This window comes from Heteronotia binoei, chromosome 12, assembly GCF_032191835.1.
Source record: "Heteronotia binoei isolate CCM8104 ecotype False Entrance Well chromosome 12, APGP_CSIRO_Hbin_v1, whole genome shotgun sequence".
In the NCBI taxonomy this organism is placed as follows: Eukaryota; Metazoa; Chordata; class Lepidosauria; order Squamata; family Gekkonidae; genus Heteronotia; species Heteronotia binoei.
In genome coordinates this window covers 78,255,585-78,268,775 of record NC_083234.1, presented here as the reverse complement: position 1 = coordinate 78,268,775, position 13,191 = coordinate 78,255,585, and the positions used below count along the sequence as shown (strand labels likewise).

General features: G+C 53.4%; 1 protein-coding gene across 1 annotated transcript in view; it reads left to right on the top strand.

The window, feature by feature from the left end:
- Positions 1-4,052: 4,052 nt before the first annotated feature.
- Positions 4,053-13,191, top strand: part of FIBCD1 (fibrinogen C domain containing 1) — a 150,530-nt gene continuing 141,391 nt past the window's right edge. The window contains exon 1 of the mRNA XM_060250850.1: positions 4,053-4,153. Within this exon, the coding sequence (XP_060106833.1) occupies positions 4,082-4,153 (72 nt within the window). The 5' untranslated portion in view covers positions 4,053-4,081. The remainder of the gene's footprint in view (positions 4,154-13,191) is intronic.

Here is a 13,191-nt window from a genome sequence, read left to right as displayed (position 1 = left end):
GATCCTCCCACTCCTGCGTCTGCTGATTCCCACCCCCTTGGAATTTAATCTGGCTGGGAACTTGCTGGCTTTTCAATGTGCTGTATCCCCCTCCTCCTCCTCCCCTTGCTGCTTAAGCATTTCAAGGCTTTATTCTTGCTGTATTTTATTGCTCTTGTTTATTTTTACATTTTAGCATTTTGAGCCCACTTATTCTGTAATGAGAACCAGCACGATAGAGCAGTTTAAGATGAGGATGGAGGAGCTCTTGATTCCAGTCCACCTGGGCCATCGAGCTGGCCTTGGGCCTGTTGCTGTGTCTAGGTGGGACCTACCTCCCAGGGTGGTTGTGAAGAGAACATGGAGGAGGAGTGAACCGTAAATGTTTCCCCCAGGTCAGTGGAGGACCCCTGATAAAAAATGCGATAGATTTGGCAGAAAGCCCCTCAAGAGCCTTTGAGTTTTGAGGCTGATCTGTTAACCTGCTAAAGAAAGAAACCCACCATGTCCTTAAGGCTCGAAGCCTGACAAAGCCAGCTCTCTGATTCAGGAAAACTTCTGCTGGAAGAAATGATGTGAGTCACTAAAGCACCACTGCACTTCTGTTTCGTGCTTCTGTAACAGCAAGACATGCTGATCTCTCGGGAGTCTTTCAGATGTGTGCTGTGGGTGCTGCTGCTGCTGTGATTAGGTGCCTTTTCTGTGGTGGCACCTGCATACATGGAACACTGGCAGATTTTATCATAAGGCCCTGACTAGGTCTGGCCCTAGACTGTCTGGCACCCTAGGCAAGGCTAACTTCGGGCACACCCCCCCACACACACACACTGATAACCAGGGCTTTTTTTGTTGCAGGAACTCCTTTGCATGTTAGGCCACACACCCCTGAGGTAGCCAATCCTCCTGGAGCTTACGGTGGGCCCTGTACTAAGAGCCCTGTAAACTCTTGGAGGATTGGCTACATCAGGGGCGTGTGGCCTTAATATGCAAAGGAGTTCCTGCTACAAAAAAAGCCCTCCTGATAACCAATTTTCAAACACAAACACATTTTTGGGGAAATGAAAAGCACAAAACTTGCTTGCTCCCTGACGTGGATAGCCCAGGCAAGCTTGCTGGTGTCAGATCTCAGAAGCTGAGCAGGGCCAACTCTGGAGGGGAGTATTTGGAGGGGAGACCTCCTTGAAATAACAAAGTTGGGAGGGCAGGCTCTATTCACCACCTCACTGAAACGAAAAGCAAATAGCAGCTGACTGTTGAGAGTGCAGCGTGAGAAGAGAAGAGACTCCCTTGTGGTCTCCCCTACTGAAGTAAGACTCCAGCCAACCCCTCCCCCCCGGCCCGAGATATGTAGCTTTGTTCCCAAGTTACAACGAACCTGTCTTCACACATCGTAAGCTTGATATTTCTTTGCACGTGTTGAGTAACTCGCACGTTATGTTAAATGCATGTACAAGTTGAACATGCACCTGAAACCTCTCATTTCTCCAGGGATCAGTCCTCAGTTCCGTTTGTTAAGCCAGCCTGTGTTGGCTCTTTCTAACCAAGCAGGTTAGGTATGTTTTCGCAAATAAAATGTGAACTGGGCTCATGTGCCTTGATCTTCCAGGTGGGTTCTATTTATTTCTTTTAGTATTTTTGCATTTATATGTGCAAGAGTGTGTGTGTGTGTGTGTGTGTGTGTGCACATGCTCGTGGTGGGTCTCTCTCAACAGCCCCACATGGCCTCTCAAGCTTCCACCCCCTCCAGCACACCTACCCAGCCAAACACAGAAGCAGTCATCAAAACTCCTGCAAAAAGGTGACCACAACTGCCTCCGTGGCAACGTGAGCAATCGGGGACTCCACAAGCCCAAATGTGCCCGAGGTTGCATCTGCCCCACAACTGGAGGGAAATGCAGCCATGGCACTCATCCTAGAAAGCGACTGCTGGTCAACCTCTGACTGCCCAGACTAAGCCTGCATCCTCATGACACCCTATTTAGGTGGAAAGATGGCACAGATGTTTTTTTAAAGGCTTTCAACCCTCCCTCCTCCTGCTTCTTCCCTTCGAGGGGTTGAGGAGTGCAGCTGTAGCTGCTTCCTCATGCCTCAGTCTTGAAAGTCTGGAAAAGATGCTGCGGGGGGGGGGGGGGGGCAAGGACGAAATCACCTTACCTGCCACTCCCACAGTGGCCTTCCTCACCTCCCTGCTCCTGCAATCTGGCTTCCTCCTGTCCCTCAACAGCTTTTCTTCCCTGCCCACCTCCCCTGCTGGCATCTGCGAGTGCCCTTCCTTGCTGCCGTGGCCAGCTCTTCATGTCCGTGCACCTGCTGCCCTGAAGCCAGGCGACCACGCGTGCTGCTGCCACCAGACCTCTCTGCTGCTGTTGCGCAGGCTAGCGCTGCACTGCGCAGTTTATGGGGAAGCCCGGGAGGAAAGCAAGCCAGTGGCCACAGCGCGATGTCACTTAGTCACATGAGGGGTGTCTGATTTGGTGGCCCCCCCAACACCGGCACCCTAGACGATTGCCTATTTTGCCTAGTGGCAGGGTCGGGTCGGCCCTGACCCTGACATTCAATTTGGTGTCAGATTAAGGTCTTTTTTTTTTTTTTAAAAAAAATCCTTTTCTGACTTGGTAGAGGCATCTATTCTTTTAGTGGATGGTTGCTGCCTGGGAGACCCAGGTTCGAATCCCCACTCCGCCGTAGAAGCTCATCAGGTGACACCAGGCCAGTCAGGCCCTCTCAGCCCCACCCCTCTCAGAGAGGTGAGGATAAAACAGAGGAAAAGAACAAAGGAAGCCACTTCGGATTCCCACTGGAGAGAACCTAGATTTAATCTGACTTCTTGTGGTTCTGCCATTTCTATTCATTGTTCATGTTGGTTTTTCTCCAGTCAGCAGGGCTGCATTGAGACTTCCCCGGGGCCCTTGGGGGGGGGGGCCTCCCACCAGCATAATGTCAATGAATCGTTTTTGATATAACTTTCTGTTTTAGGCAAATATTAATAGATTTTCATGGGCCCCCAAAGTTCATTTTTTTCCTTCTGGTTTTAGAAGAAACGGAGACATTTTCATGGGCCCCTAAAAGTATGGTGGGCCCAGGGCTTCTGACAGGGGGGAAGCCCTTTTAAAACCTGACATAACCGAATGAATAACTAGCCTGGGGGGCCTGCAGACCGCTATGTACCCCCATGTGGAGTTGCCTGGTCATTAAGCTCCGAGGCCCATCTTTGGGTATCAAAAGAGGTGAGGGTGATGAGCAAGGATGGGGCCTTCCCTGTGGTGGCACCTGGTCTGCTTGCTCCCTGCACCAAGGGACACGACCCTTCCCCAGAGGCTAGTAATGCTTCCCGCTCCTCTGTCAGCCATTCTGCTCAAAAGCGCATCAGAACCCTTGTCTGGAGAGTTGTAATCCCGGGCAATATCCCGGCACCACCTGGAAAGTGGCAAGTCAATCCGCACCCCCTGGAGGCCCCCTTTAGAGGAGACCGGCGGCCCTGCGGGGGGGGGGGGAGCAGCTGCTGCTGCCGAAAGGACAAAGTTTTGAAGCAGAAAAGCGACTGGGGGGGCGGGGTTGGCCAAAGAAGGGGGTGGCCACCCGGCTCCCGTCTGCAGCAGGAGCTCTCGCCTGCCCTCGGGAGGCCCCGGGAGACGAAGGGGCAGGACCGGCCGGGGGCTTCCCAAAGCCAAAAGTCGTCCCCCCCCCCCTCCTGGCTGCCTCCGCCGGGCAGGGGGTGCGTGGGGAGACCCTCCCCTCCGTCCAGCCCCCTCCCCTCCCCTAATTCTTCCTCTGCGGGGTGGGGGGGGGGCTCGGTCTTCCTTGCTGAGTGTCTCCCCCCGCCGGAGGGGGAGGGAGGGGAGGGGAGGGGGAGCCCGGAGCCGGCGGAGCGGAGGAGCCAGCCAGGCAGCCAGGCAGCGAGCGAGCGAGAGAGAGAGAGCCCAGAGCAGCAGCAGCCAGTCCAGCAGCAGCAGCAGGCGGAGTAGCAGGAGCGGCGCGCTCCCCTCCGCCCGCCTCGCCCCTCTCGGAGCCCCGCGCCGGCCCGGCCCCTGCCCTGCCTTGCCTTGCCCTGCTGTGCCCTTCCCTGGGCCGGGCGGAGGGGCGCCCCCGGCCTGCTGCCGAGATGGTCAACGAGCGCTGGAAGAACGTCGGGGGCGCCGCGCAACTTGAGGACGGCCCGCAGGAGAAAGCCCAGGTAGGCAAGCGGAGACCACCACCCCCACCGCCGCCAGCGGCGACTCAGTCCGAGCGAACCCGGGTTGGCCCTTCGGACGTGCAGGCGGGCGCGGGGATTGGGGCCGCCTCCTGCCCGCGGGGTTCCACTGGGGGGAGGGGCGCAAGGGTGCCTGCCTGCTCTTGCCGACGGGGCGGGGGGGGGGGGTCCGGTCCCTTCGTCCCCCCCCCAAACTTTCCCCCCTCCTGTTGATGCTCCGCAGCCCCCTCGGCGCCCTCCTGCTCCACCTGAGCCTCCCCGCTTCGCGCTCCTGCCAAGTTGAGCCGAGCGGCGCCTGGTCGGGGGGGGGGGGGGTCGCAGGTGCAGGTGCATGGCCCTCAGCGCCGAGGAGGGAACAGGTGCGGGCAGGAGCAGCGGGGCGGGCATCCCCCTGGCCCCGCTGCCCCTCTGGCCCGGCTTGGCTGGCGGGCACGCTGCGCCTTCCCTCCCTCGCCTGCCTTCCCCGGGGACCCGCCGGGAACCTGCCTGCCTGCCTGCCTGCCTCTTGGCAAATGCCCCCTGAATTATTTAGCTTATTTATTTGCAGCGAGAGAGAATGTCACATCGCTCGCTCGCGCTCTCCGGCTGGGCTGGGCTGGGTGGCAGAAAGAGGCTGGGGCGGAAGAGCTCCTGCCCTCTGCGAGGGGGGCTTCCTCCATGCCGGCCCCCTCCGATAGCCCTGTCCCAAAGGAATCAAGGCACCTTTGGAGTGCCGCTGTGCGTCTCTGAGTGCACATATGAAGCTCCGCTGCCTTCTACTGAATCAGACCCTCCTTGGTCCATCGAAGTCATCATTGTCTACTCCGACTGGCAGCGGCTCTCCAGGGTCTCAAGCTGAGGTTTTCCACACCTATTTGCCTGGACCCCTTTTTTTGTTGGAGATGCCGGGGATTGAACCTGGGACCTTCTGCTTACCAAGCAGACGCTCTACCACTGAGCCACCGTCCCTCCCACACCTAGGGTGGCATGAAATGAGGCATGTGTGTGTGCGCGCCTGGAGGAGAAGCTGCTCATCCAGGTGGTGTCCTGCTCGGAGGAGGAGGAACCTGCTTAACGCTCTCGGGGATCCCAGGCACACATTTGGCCTTGCAGAGGCAGACTTTGGCTGGCTTGACTAAGCATCAGGAAAGGAAGAAAACGCACCTTTCCAGAGCCACGGTGTGAACAAGTGCATGGATTTGCGTAATGGGATCGGGAAGCCGGTGTGCACACCCTGGGCAAGTGGGGTCCTAAGCGTGAGAGCTGGCTGGCACCACCCCACACTGCCATCCCCACGGGAGGCAAATCCCAGGGGTGCCAACCTGTGGCAGATGCCGTAGAAGCAAGTAGGCACAGGGGAATGAGAAGGTGGCTGCACTGGAAAGAAGGGAGTTGTGCACATGGGGTAGCAGAAGAGCGGGTGTGCACGGCACAACACAAGGCAGTGTCAGCGCTAACAGTGTGAAGGCAGCTTCAAGAGCGTTGCACACTTGACAGTTTGCATTCGAGGGCAGGTGCTCTGTGTACACAGGGGAGGTGTAAGAGTGCGTGTGTGTGTGTGTGTTGTGTGCGTGTTTATTTTTTAACCCGACCCACAGCGGGGCCCTCCACTGCCTGGGGAGTGTCTTCTTGCTTGCAAAAGGCCAGATCCCAGCAAGAAAGCAGCTGCCAGCCAGTCCTTCCCGGGGCAAGGAAGAGCAGCTAATGGGAAGAGAGGCTTGGCGCGCAAAGGTGGGAAGGAGCCGGTGAGCCAGAATCTTCCCCTTGCTGTCTCACTGCAGCAGCTCAGTGCCTGAGGCGTTGCTCCGGGGGCCAGAGCAGAGCAGAGTGCCTGCTGGGACATGACTTGACACCCCCCACCCCCCACCCCGCCATGCAACCAGGCACCACCGGTGTCCTCAAATGTCTCTTCCCCACAAATGCCCCAGTTCTTGGAAGAGGTGAACGGAGAGGTGGAAGGAGCAGAGGGTACAGCTGATTTGCAGGGCTGGTGCAGGAGCCCCGCAGAGGAAAGGTCTCCTGCAAATGTCCCGCTGAAGGGAGCAGGAGGAGTTGCGGGGCAACACAGGGCAGTGCTCTGTCCAGTTGGCAGAGAAGACTCCGCCCAGGATTGGACTCTTTTCGGGGAAGGCTGCGCAAAGAGATCCTCCCTCTTCATTCGTGGGATAACAGGAGATGCTGCTTGCCTTTGCCAGCCAGGGTGTCCCAGGACAGCCCTCCGGATGGATGACAGAAGGCCCCAGGAGTTGTGTGATCCAAGCAGGGAAGCCTTTTCTAAAATTCTCATAGGCACAAGCACTGCCCCCCCCTCCCCAGAGGGCCTCTGCTTTGCAATGGACTTGGCCATAGGTGACTAATCCCACCCCTCTCCCCCAAGCACCATCTGCAGCCTGGGCAAAGAAGACACACGTTCCCCAGTCCAGTCCAGGAGAGACACCAGATGCCAGGCCCTGAAGGAACTGTCCCGTGGGGGCATGAGACCAGGATCCAGTTCTGCAGGGGAATCCTGCCCCCTTCCAGACCTCCTTCCCCCCCACTCTGCAGACCCACCCAGAGGGAGGAAGTGCAGCACCCCACAGGATTTGACAGGCAAAATTGGACCGGTCACCTTAAAAAGAACCCCTCCCCTCCCCCCCCCCCCGGCTGCACATGTCACTTCCCACCTTCCTCAAGATCTTGTCAATCAGACAAGTCTCTTCGCTTCCCTCCCTCAATTCAGGCCTTGTACTCAGTGAAGGGTTGTTTTTTTTAAGCAGACAAGTCATTTGCATGAACTCAGAAGTAAGTCACACTGATTTCTTAGGCAACTGTCTCCCAGTTAGAATGTCCAGCCTTGGCGGATTCATCACAGATGCAATTTAAATAAATTTGCACATTTCCAAAAATGTCAAGGTAGGCGGCTTTTCGAGAAATCAAAGGAAGTGCGAGATAATTTAACTAGCACAAGCGACCAGTCATTAGCACCAAAGATGCACAGGGACGGGGGTGGGGGGGCATATGAAGCGGTGGCGACATTCTAAAGTGATAACGCCATCACTGGAAGACTGGCCAAAGGTCTGGCCCAGAGCTCCAGTCAGGCAAGAGCCCCTGAAAAAGCAGGATTTTTCTTGTCCTGTTATTGCAACCCATGGTCCTCTAAGTAGCTGTGCAGATAAAGCAGAGGTGTTCTGCCTCTCATGCTCACAAGTGGAAAGGCAGGCACACCCAGGGATCAGCAAAAGTTTCAGCTGCTTGGATCTACTGATTAAACCTTGCAGCCCAAATTACACATGTGGCACTTTTCTGCAGCCCTGTGGGGTTGTTAATGAGATCACTAAAGTGAAAGTGTGGGAAGTGCTCTGAATGTTGCAGGAAAGTGCCACAGGTGTTATCACCCCCTAGTACAGGAAGAGGCTTTGATGATCAAATGCACAGAGTTGCCCAGGGCCATGAAGAGTAGACAGTTTGACCTAGCATGTATAGGAGAGGGGTTAGCCCTGACATGCTGGTTTTCTATGTGCAGGGGGCTGTTTTAAAAAAGAGGACCCACCAGTCCAGTGAGCCCCACCTATAGTCTGAACTGATAACAATACTTATCCTGCAACCTTCACACAACTGGGGAATGAATGCAAGCTTTCCTGCATTCAAGAGTTATTTTGTCATAACATTCACATCAACCTTGTAAGGATTGCCAGCTCCATTCATATTGCAGAGGCAACGTGTGTGTGTGCGCTGAGAGAGAGAGAGAGAGAGGTTTTCCTAGAACTACCTAGTGATGAGTTGTTGCTGGAGCTGAGATGCAAATTGTGGGTTTCCTCATTCGTAGCCCTTAGCTATGATGGCACAACCCAGGTGCACTTTATCCGTGAGACCCAGACAGGACTTTGTGGTTGATGGGAAATCTCAATGGGCTCTTTCCTGACTCACAGCTCCTTCTCTCAGTTGCTGCAGCGACTCTGTAAATGAGGATCAAAGTACCTGATTCAAAATTTTGCACCGCTTGTGATCTAATAGCCAAGGGGTGGCCAACGGTAGCTCTCCAGATGTTTTTTGCCTACAACTCCCATCAGCCCCAGCCAGCATGACCAATGGCTGGGGCTGATGGGAGTTGCAGGCAAAAACATCTGGAGAGCTACCGTTGGCCACCCCTGTAATAGTCCAATCTTAAGCACACTTATTTGCAAACAAGCTCCACTAAAGGTCAGATTAACTCTGGAAAAACCAAAACACCAGTTGATTCCAAGTCATTATGTTCTGGATGGAGTTGCCACTCTAATACCTTAGAGGTATTACGCTTTGAATGAGAGCAAATCCAAATACCTGGACTTTTATCCTTCAGGAAAATAAAACCAGACCAAAGATCCCTTGAGAACAATGTTCTGCTAGATGCCTCAGGAACCTCACACAGGCAGGAAACACCTTGCTTTGTGTGCGGACTCTTATCTGGGAGAACCAGGTTTGATTCCCCACTCCTCCACTTGCACCTGCTGGAATGGCCTTGGGTCAGCCAGAGCTCTCACAGAGGTTGTCCTTGAAAGGGCAGCTGCTGTGAGAGCCCTCTCCAGCCCCACCCACCTCACAGGGTGTCTGTTGTGGGGGAGGAAGGTAAAGGAGATTGTGAGCCGCTCTGAGACTCTTCAGAGTGGAGGGCGGGATATAAATCCAATATCTTCATCTTCTTCTTTCCTTGGTATTCACTGCCTCTGAACATGGAGGTTCCATTCTTAATTGTCATGATTAATGACCATTGATGGACCAACCCTCCATGAATTACAAGTCTTTTAGGATAGCATCCCATGTGACAGTGAGATCCCATCAATTTTGCAGGGGCGGCGGTGGGATTTCTTCTACTGAATCTGCTGACATTCATCTCCATCTCCACACACACACCCAGTTCTGAGAGAAGGAGGGAAATGTCCCTACCCCCTTTTCCTGTTCCACTTATAATTGTATAAATACCTGCCACAGCCACCCACCCCAGTCATCTTTTTCTAAAACCAAAACCCACCAAATGCGTCAGCTTTTACGCCTAAATATTGATGCAAAGACATCAGATTGTTTCATTGGCATCAGAGGCCCCCTTCCCTGGAAGTTAAAATGATTCATTTGCGTTTGTATATATATATACACACACACACCTCCCTCTTTTCTCCCATAGTCGGAACTCAAAGAAGCTGCAGAACATGGTTCTCCTCTCCTCTGTTTTCTCACAACAACAACCCTGCAAGGTAGACAGGCTGAGAGTTTGTGACCGGCCCAAGGTCACCCAGCGACCCTCTGGGGTAGAAGTGGAGATTTGAACCTGTGTCACCCAGGGCCCCAGGCTGCCACTCTCTCCACTACACCACAGCTTTCTTTTTGAGTAAATAAGTATAAGGTTTTTGTTTTGTTTTTAAAAAGGAAAAGGAAATGTATATTTTGAAAGAAAAATCACTTTTAAGATGAGAAAAGGCAAAAAAGGAGAGGCTTTTGGATCCTTAATAGGCGTGGAGGGAGTCTTTGAGATGTTCTCTTCTTCTTTTTCTTCCTCCTCCTCCTCCTGACATGTCTAGCCCCCAACATGCTCATTTCCCCACAACAGCGATGAACGCAAGGGGGCCCTGCCCACCTGTACTTTGGGCCACCCTCTTATGCACCCCAGCCCAGGACGGCATGTGAGCCTGTCGGTAGCAACAGAAAAGAACAAGAGCCCAGTGGCACCTCAAAGACCAACACAATCTGCGATGTGATTGGCAACTGTGTAAAGTCTGTCTGTCGCAGTAGAAAAGAGCGAGCTTCCGGGAGCACCTTGAAGGATTTGTGGCAGGGGTGGAGCTTTTGGGAGTCACCAAAGATATCTGGAGAAGTGAGCAGTGATGCGCAAACCCTCACAGCTCACCACCACACGTTTTATTAGCCCAGAAAAGAAAGCTAATTTTAGGGAAGGAAGCTTCTGGAGCAATTGACCAAGAAGCACAGGGAGGCTGTTGTCAGAAGGGAAATTTCCTTCCTCAGTTAAAGAAAAAATATATCCCACCAAAACTCTCCACACAGGACTTTCAGGGAAACTTACAAAAGAAAGGTGCCATTTAAACTGCAATTAAAACTCCCCCAGCACACCTGATAGTGGCCACTACCGCTCAACAAAGCTTGAGTCCAGGGGAACCTTTAAGAAGAAGACTGCAGATTTATACCCCGCCTTCTCTCTAAATCAGAGACTCAGAGCCAGGACCAGATCTACACGTTTTTGAGGGGGGAGGCAAAATTAAAAAATGATGCCCCCTTTACAGGCCATTCTATCTTACGGTCCATAGAATACAATGGGCTCCATACCCAATTTGGCGCCCCTCCCATCAGAGCCCAGAGCAAGCACCACCCTCTGCCCCCCCCCCCAGATCCGGCCCTGCTCAGAGCAGCTTACAATCTTCTTTATCTCCTCCCCTCTCAACAGACACCCTGTGAGGTGGGTGGGGCTGAGAGGGCTCTCACAGCAGCTGCCCTTTCAAGGACAACCTCTGCCAGAGCTATGGCTGACCCAAGGCCATTGCAGCAGCTGCAAGTGGAGGAGTGGGAATTCAACCCGGTTCTCCCAGATAAGAGAGCTCTAGCTGACCCAAGGCCATTGCAGCAGCTGCAAGTGGAGGAGTGGGAATTCAACCCGGTTCTCCCAGATAAGAGAGCTCTAGCTGACCCAAGGCCATTGCAGCAGGTGCAAGTGGAGGAGTGGGGAACCAACTCCAGTTCTCCCAGATAAGAGAGCTCTAGCTGACCCAAGGCCATTGCAGCAGGTGCAAGTGGAGGAGTGGGGAATCAAACCCGGTTCTCCCAGATAAGAGAGCTCTGGCTGACCCAAAGGCCATTCCAGCAGCTGCAAGTGGAGGAGTGGGCAATCAAACCCGGTTCTCCCAGATAAGAGAGCTCTGGCTGACCCAAGGCCATTCCAGCAGCTGCAAGTGGAGGAGTGGGGAATCCAACCCGGTTCTCCCAGATAAGAGTCCACTCACTTAACCACTATACCAAACTGGCTCTCAGACCAACAGGCCCCAGGAAAGCTGAGACCCAGAATAAAACTTTGTTGGTCTTCAAGGTGCTCCCAGACTCGAATTTTGTTCTGCTGCTTCAGACCAACACAGCTGCTGACCTGAATCACACTAAACTCCTTTACCTAAGCAAATAATCAATTTTTGCCTGCTGCCTAAAACAAAGACAGGTTTTTTTTCTTTTCCTTTCCTGGAGCTTGCGCAGAGAAAGAGATGTTTGTACTGAACATGTTGAGAGTGTTTCCAAAACACACCCACTTCTCCCAAAAAAAAAAAGCACCGTCTGTTTGTATTAAGTTTTGAAAATGCCTTTTGCTGCCAACAGAATCTGTATGTGCCATGATGGAAAGGTGCCCGGAACGGGGCACCCAGACTGATGCTTCAGATTTGCGAATACAGCATTTAATCCTTTCCCCCTGAGCCTTCTCTGCTGTGAAACCATTGCAGGGAAGGTGACAGCTGCGTCAGCTCAGACTATATTACAGAAAGGAGCTAACCTGAAGGAGATCAGTCCTTGTTATCCCAAGGGAGGTCAAACACAGTCTTTTTCTAATGGAGTTAAGAGAGGGTGTGTGTAAGCCGGAGGAGTCTTATGCACAACAGGGGCTTCAGCAGGACTTCCCTTGAGCCAGGGTTAAGCAAGGACCTTTCCCCCCCTGGGATCTGGTTCAGCTTTTTGCTTATGGTTGCCAAATCCAGGTTGGGAAATTCCTGAAAATTTGAGGGTGGAACCTGGGTTTGGGGAGGGGAAGTATAATACCATCCCAATTATCCATTTTCTCTAGGGAGGTTGTTCTCTATAGCCTAGTAACCAGTTGCATTTCCAGGAGATCTCCAGGTCCCACCTGGAAGTTGACAACCCTGTCTTTGCTGGGCAGTGGTGCAATGAGATGAAAACTGAAGGCCCCCTTCCCAAAGGCCCAAGCAAGGCCTGGTCAGGAGGGGTGCAGGTCTATGAGTAGGGTTGTCAACTCTGGGTTGGGAAATTCCTGGGGATTTGGGGGTGGAGCCTGGGGAGGACAGAGACCTCAGTGGGGTACAATGCTGTAGACTCCACCCTTCAAAGCAGCCATGTCCTCCAAGGGGTCTAATCTCTGACACCTGGAGATCAGCTCTAATTATGGGAGATCTCCAGGCCCCAAATGGAGGTTGGCAAGGCTGCCTTCAAGGAGGTGAGTGCCCCTTGCTGGGGGTGGTGGTGGTGGCTAAACCTCTTGAACTGACCCTGAAGACTGTGGGCCACTTCTCCAAGCATGACCATTATCACTGTCAGAGGAAGGACTTTCCTGAATGTGAGGGCTACTCTGGTTCAGTTTGACAGCTGGAGCGTTTATGGTTTCTCGGCCCTCAGGACAACACGGCGGCCCTCGGCTTTCCTGGCCACATTCAATCTGACTGTCGTTGCAATTGATGCCTGATTTGGGAGCAGGACAGAAATGAACACAATGGGGAAATGAGGCGGGACAAAATGCTCACGATGAGCATGCACAAAACCAAAAACTGAGGGGGAAATGGCACATTTGTATACAACTGTTGTCAGGTGGGTGGGCAGCATGCTCAGATTTTGTCTAGGGCTCTGGCTGCCCGAGCACACGGCAGCCTGTCTGGAAATCAGAGTAGATGGAAGCTGTGTGCGAAGTCAGCTTACACTGAGGCAGACCTTCGGCTGACCGACTTCTGTGTTGTCTGTGATCAGTGTGGCTCTCAAGTTTCCAGCAAAGGGGCTTCCCAGCCTGGCTACCTGAGATTGCAGGCCATATAATGATTAGAATCCTGGATTGGGGTCCAGGTTCAGGTCACTATTCTGCCGTGAAGCTTGCTGGGTGACCTTGGGCTGGTCACTCTCTTTCTGCCTAACCTACTTCACAAGGTTGTCCTGAAGATAAAATGGAGAAGGGAAGAACCATCTTGTATGCTTCCCTGAAGTCCCTGGAGAAGGTTGTCAAGAGATCTTGTGAAGCAGAAATGCCAGGGTCTTATGCAAAACAGTTCTACCACTGAGGCGTGGCCCACCTAATATCCTTCTGAGATGAGCTGGGTGGC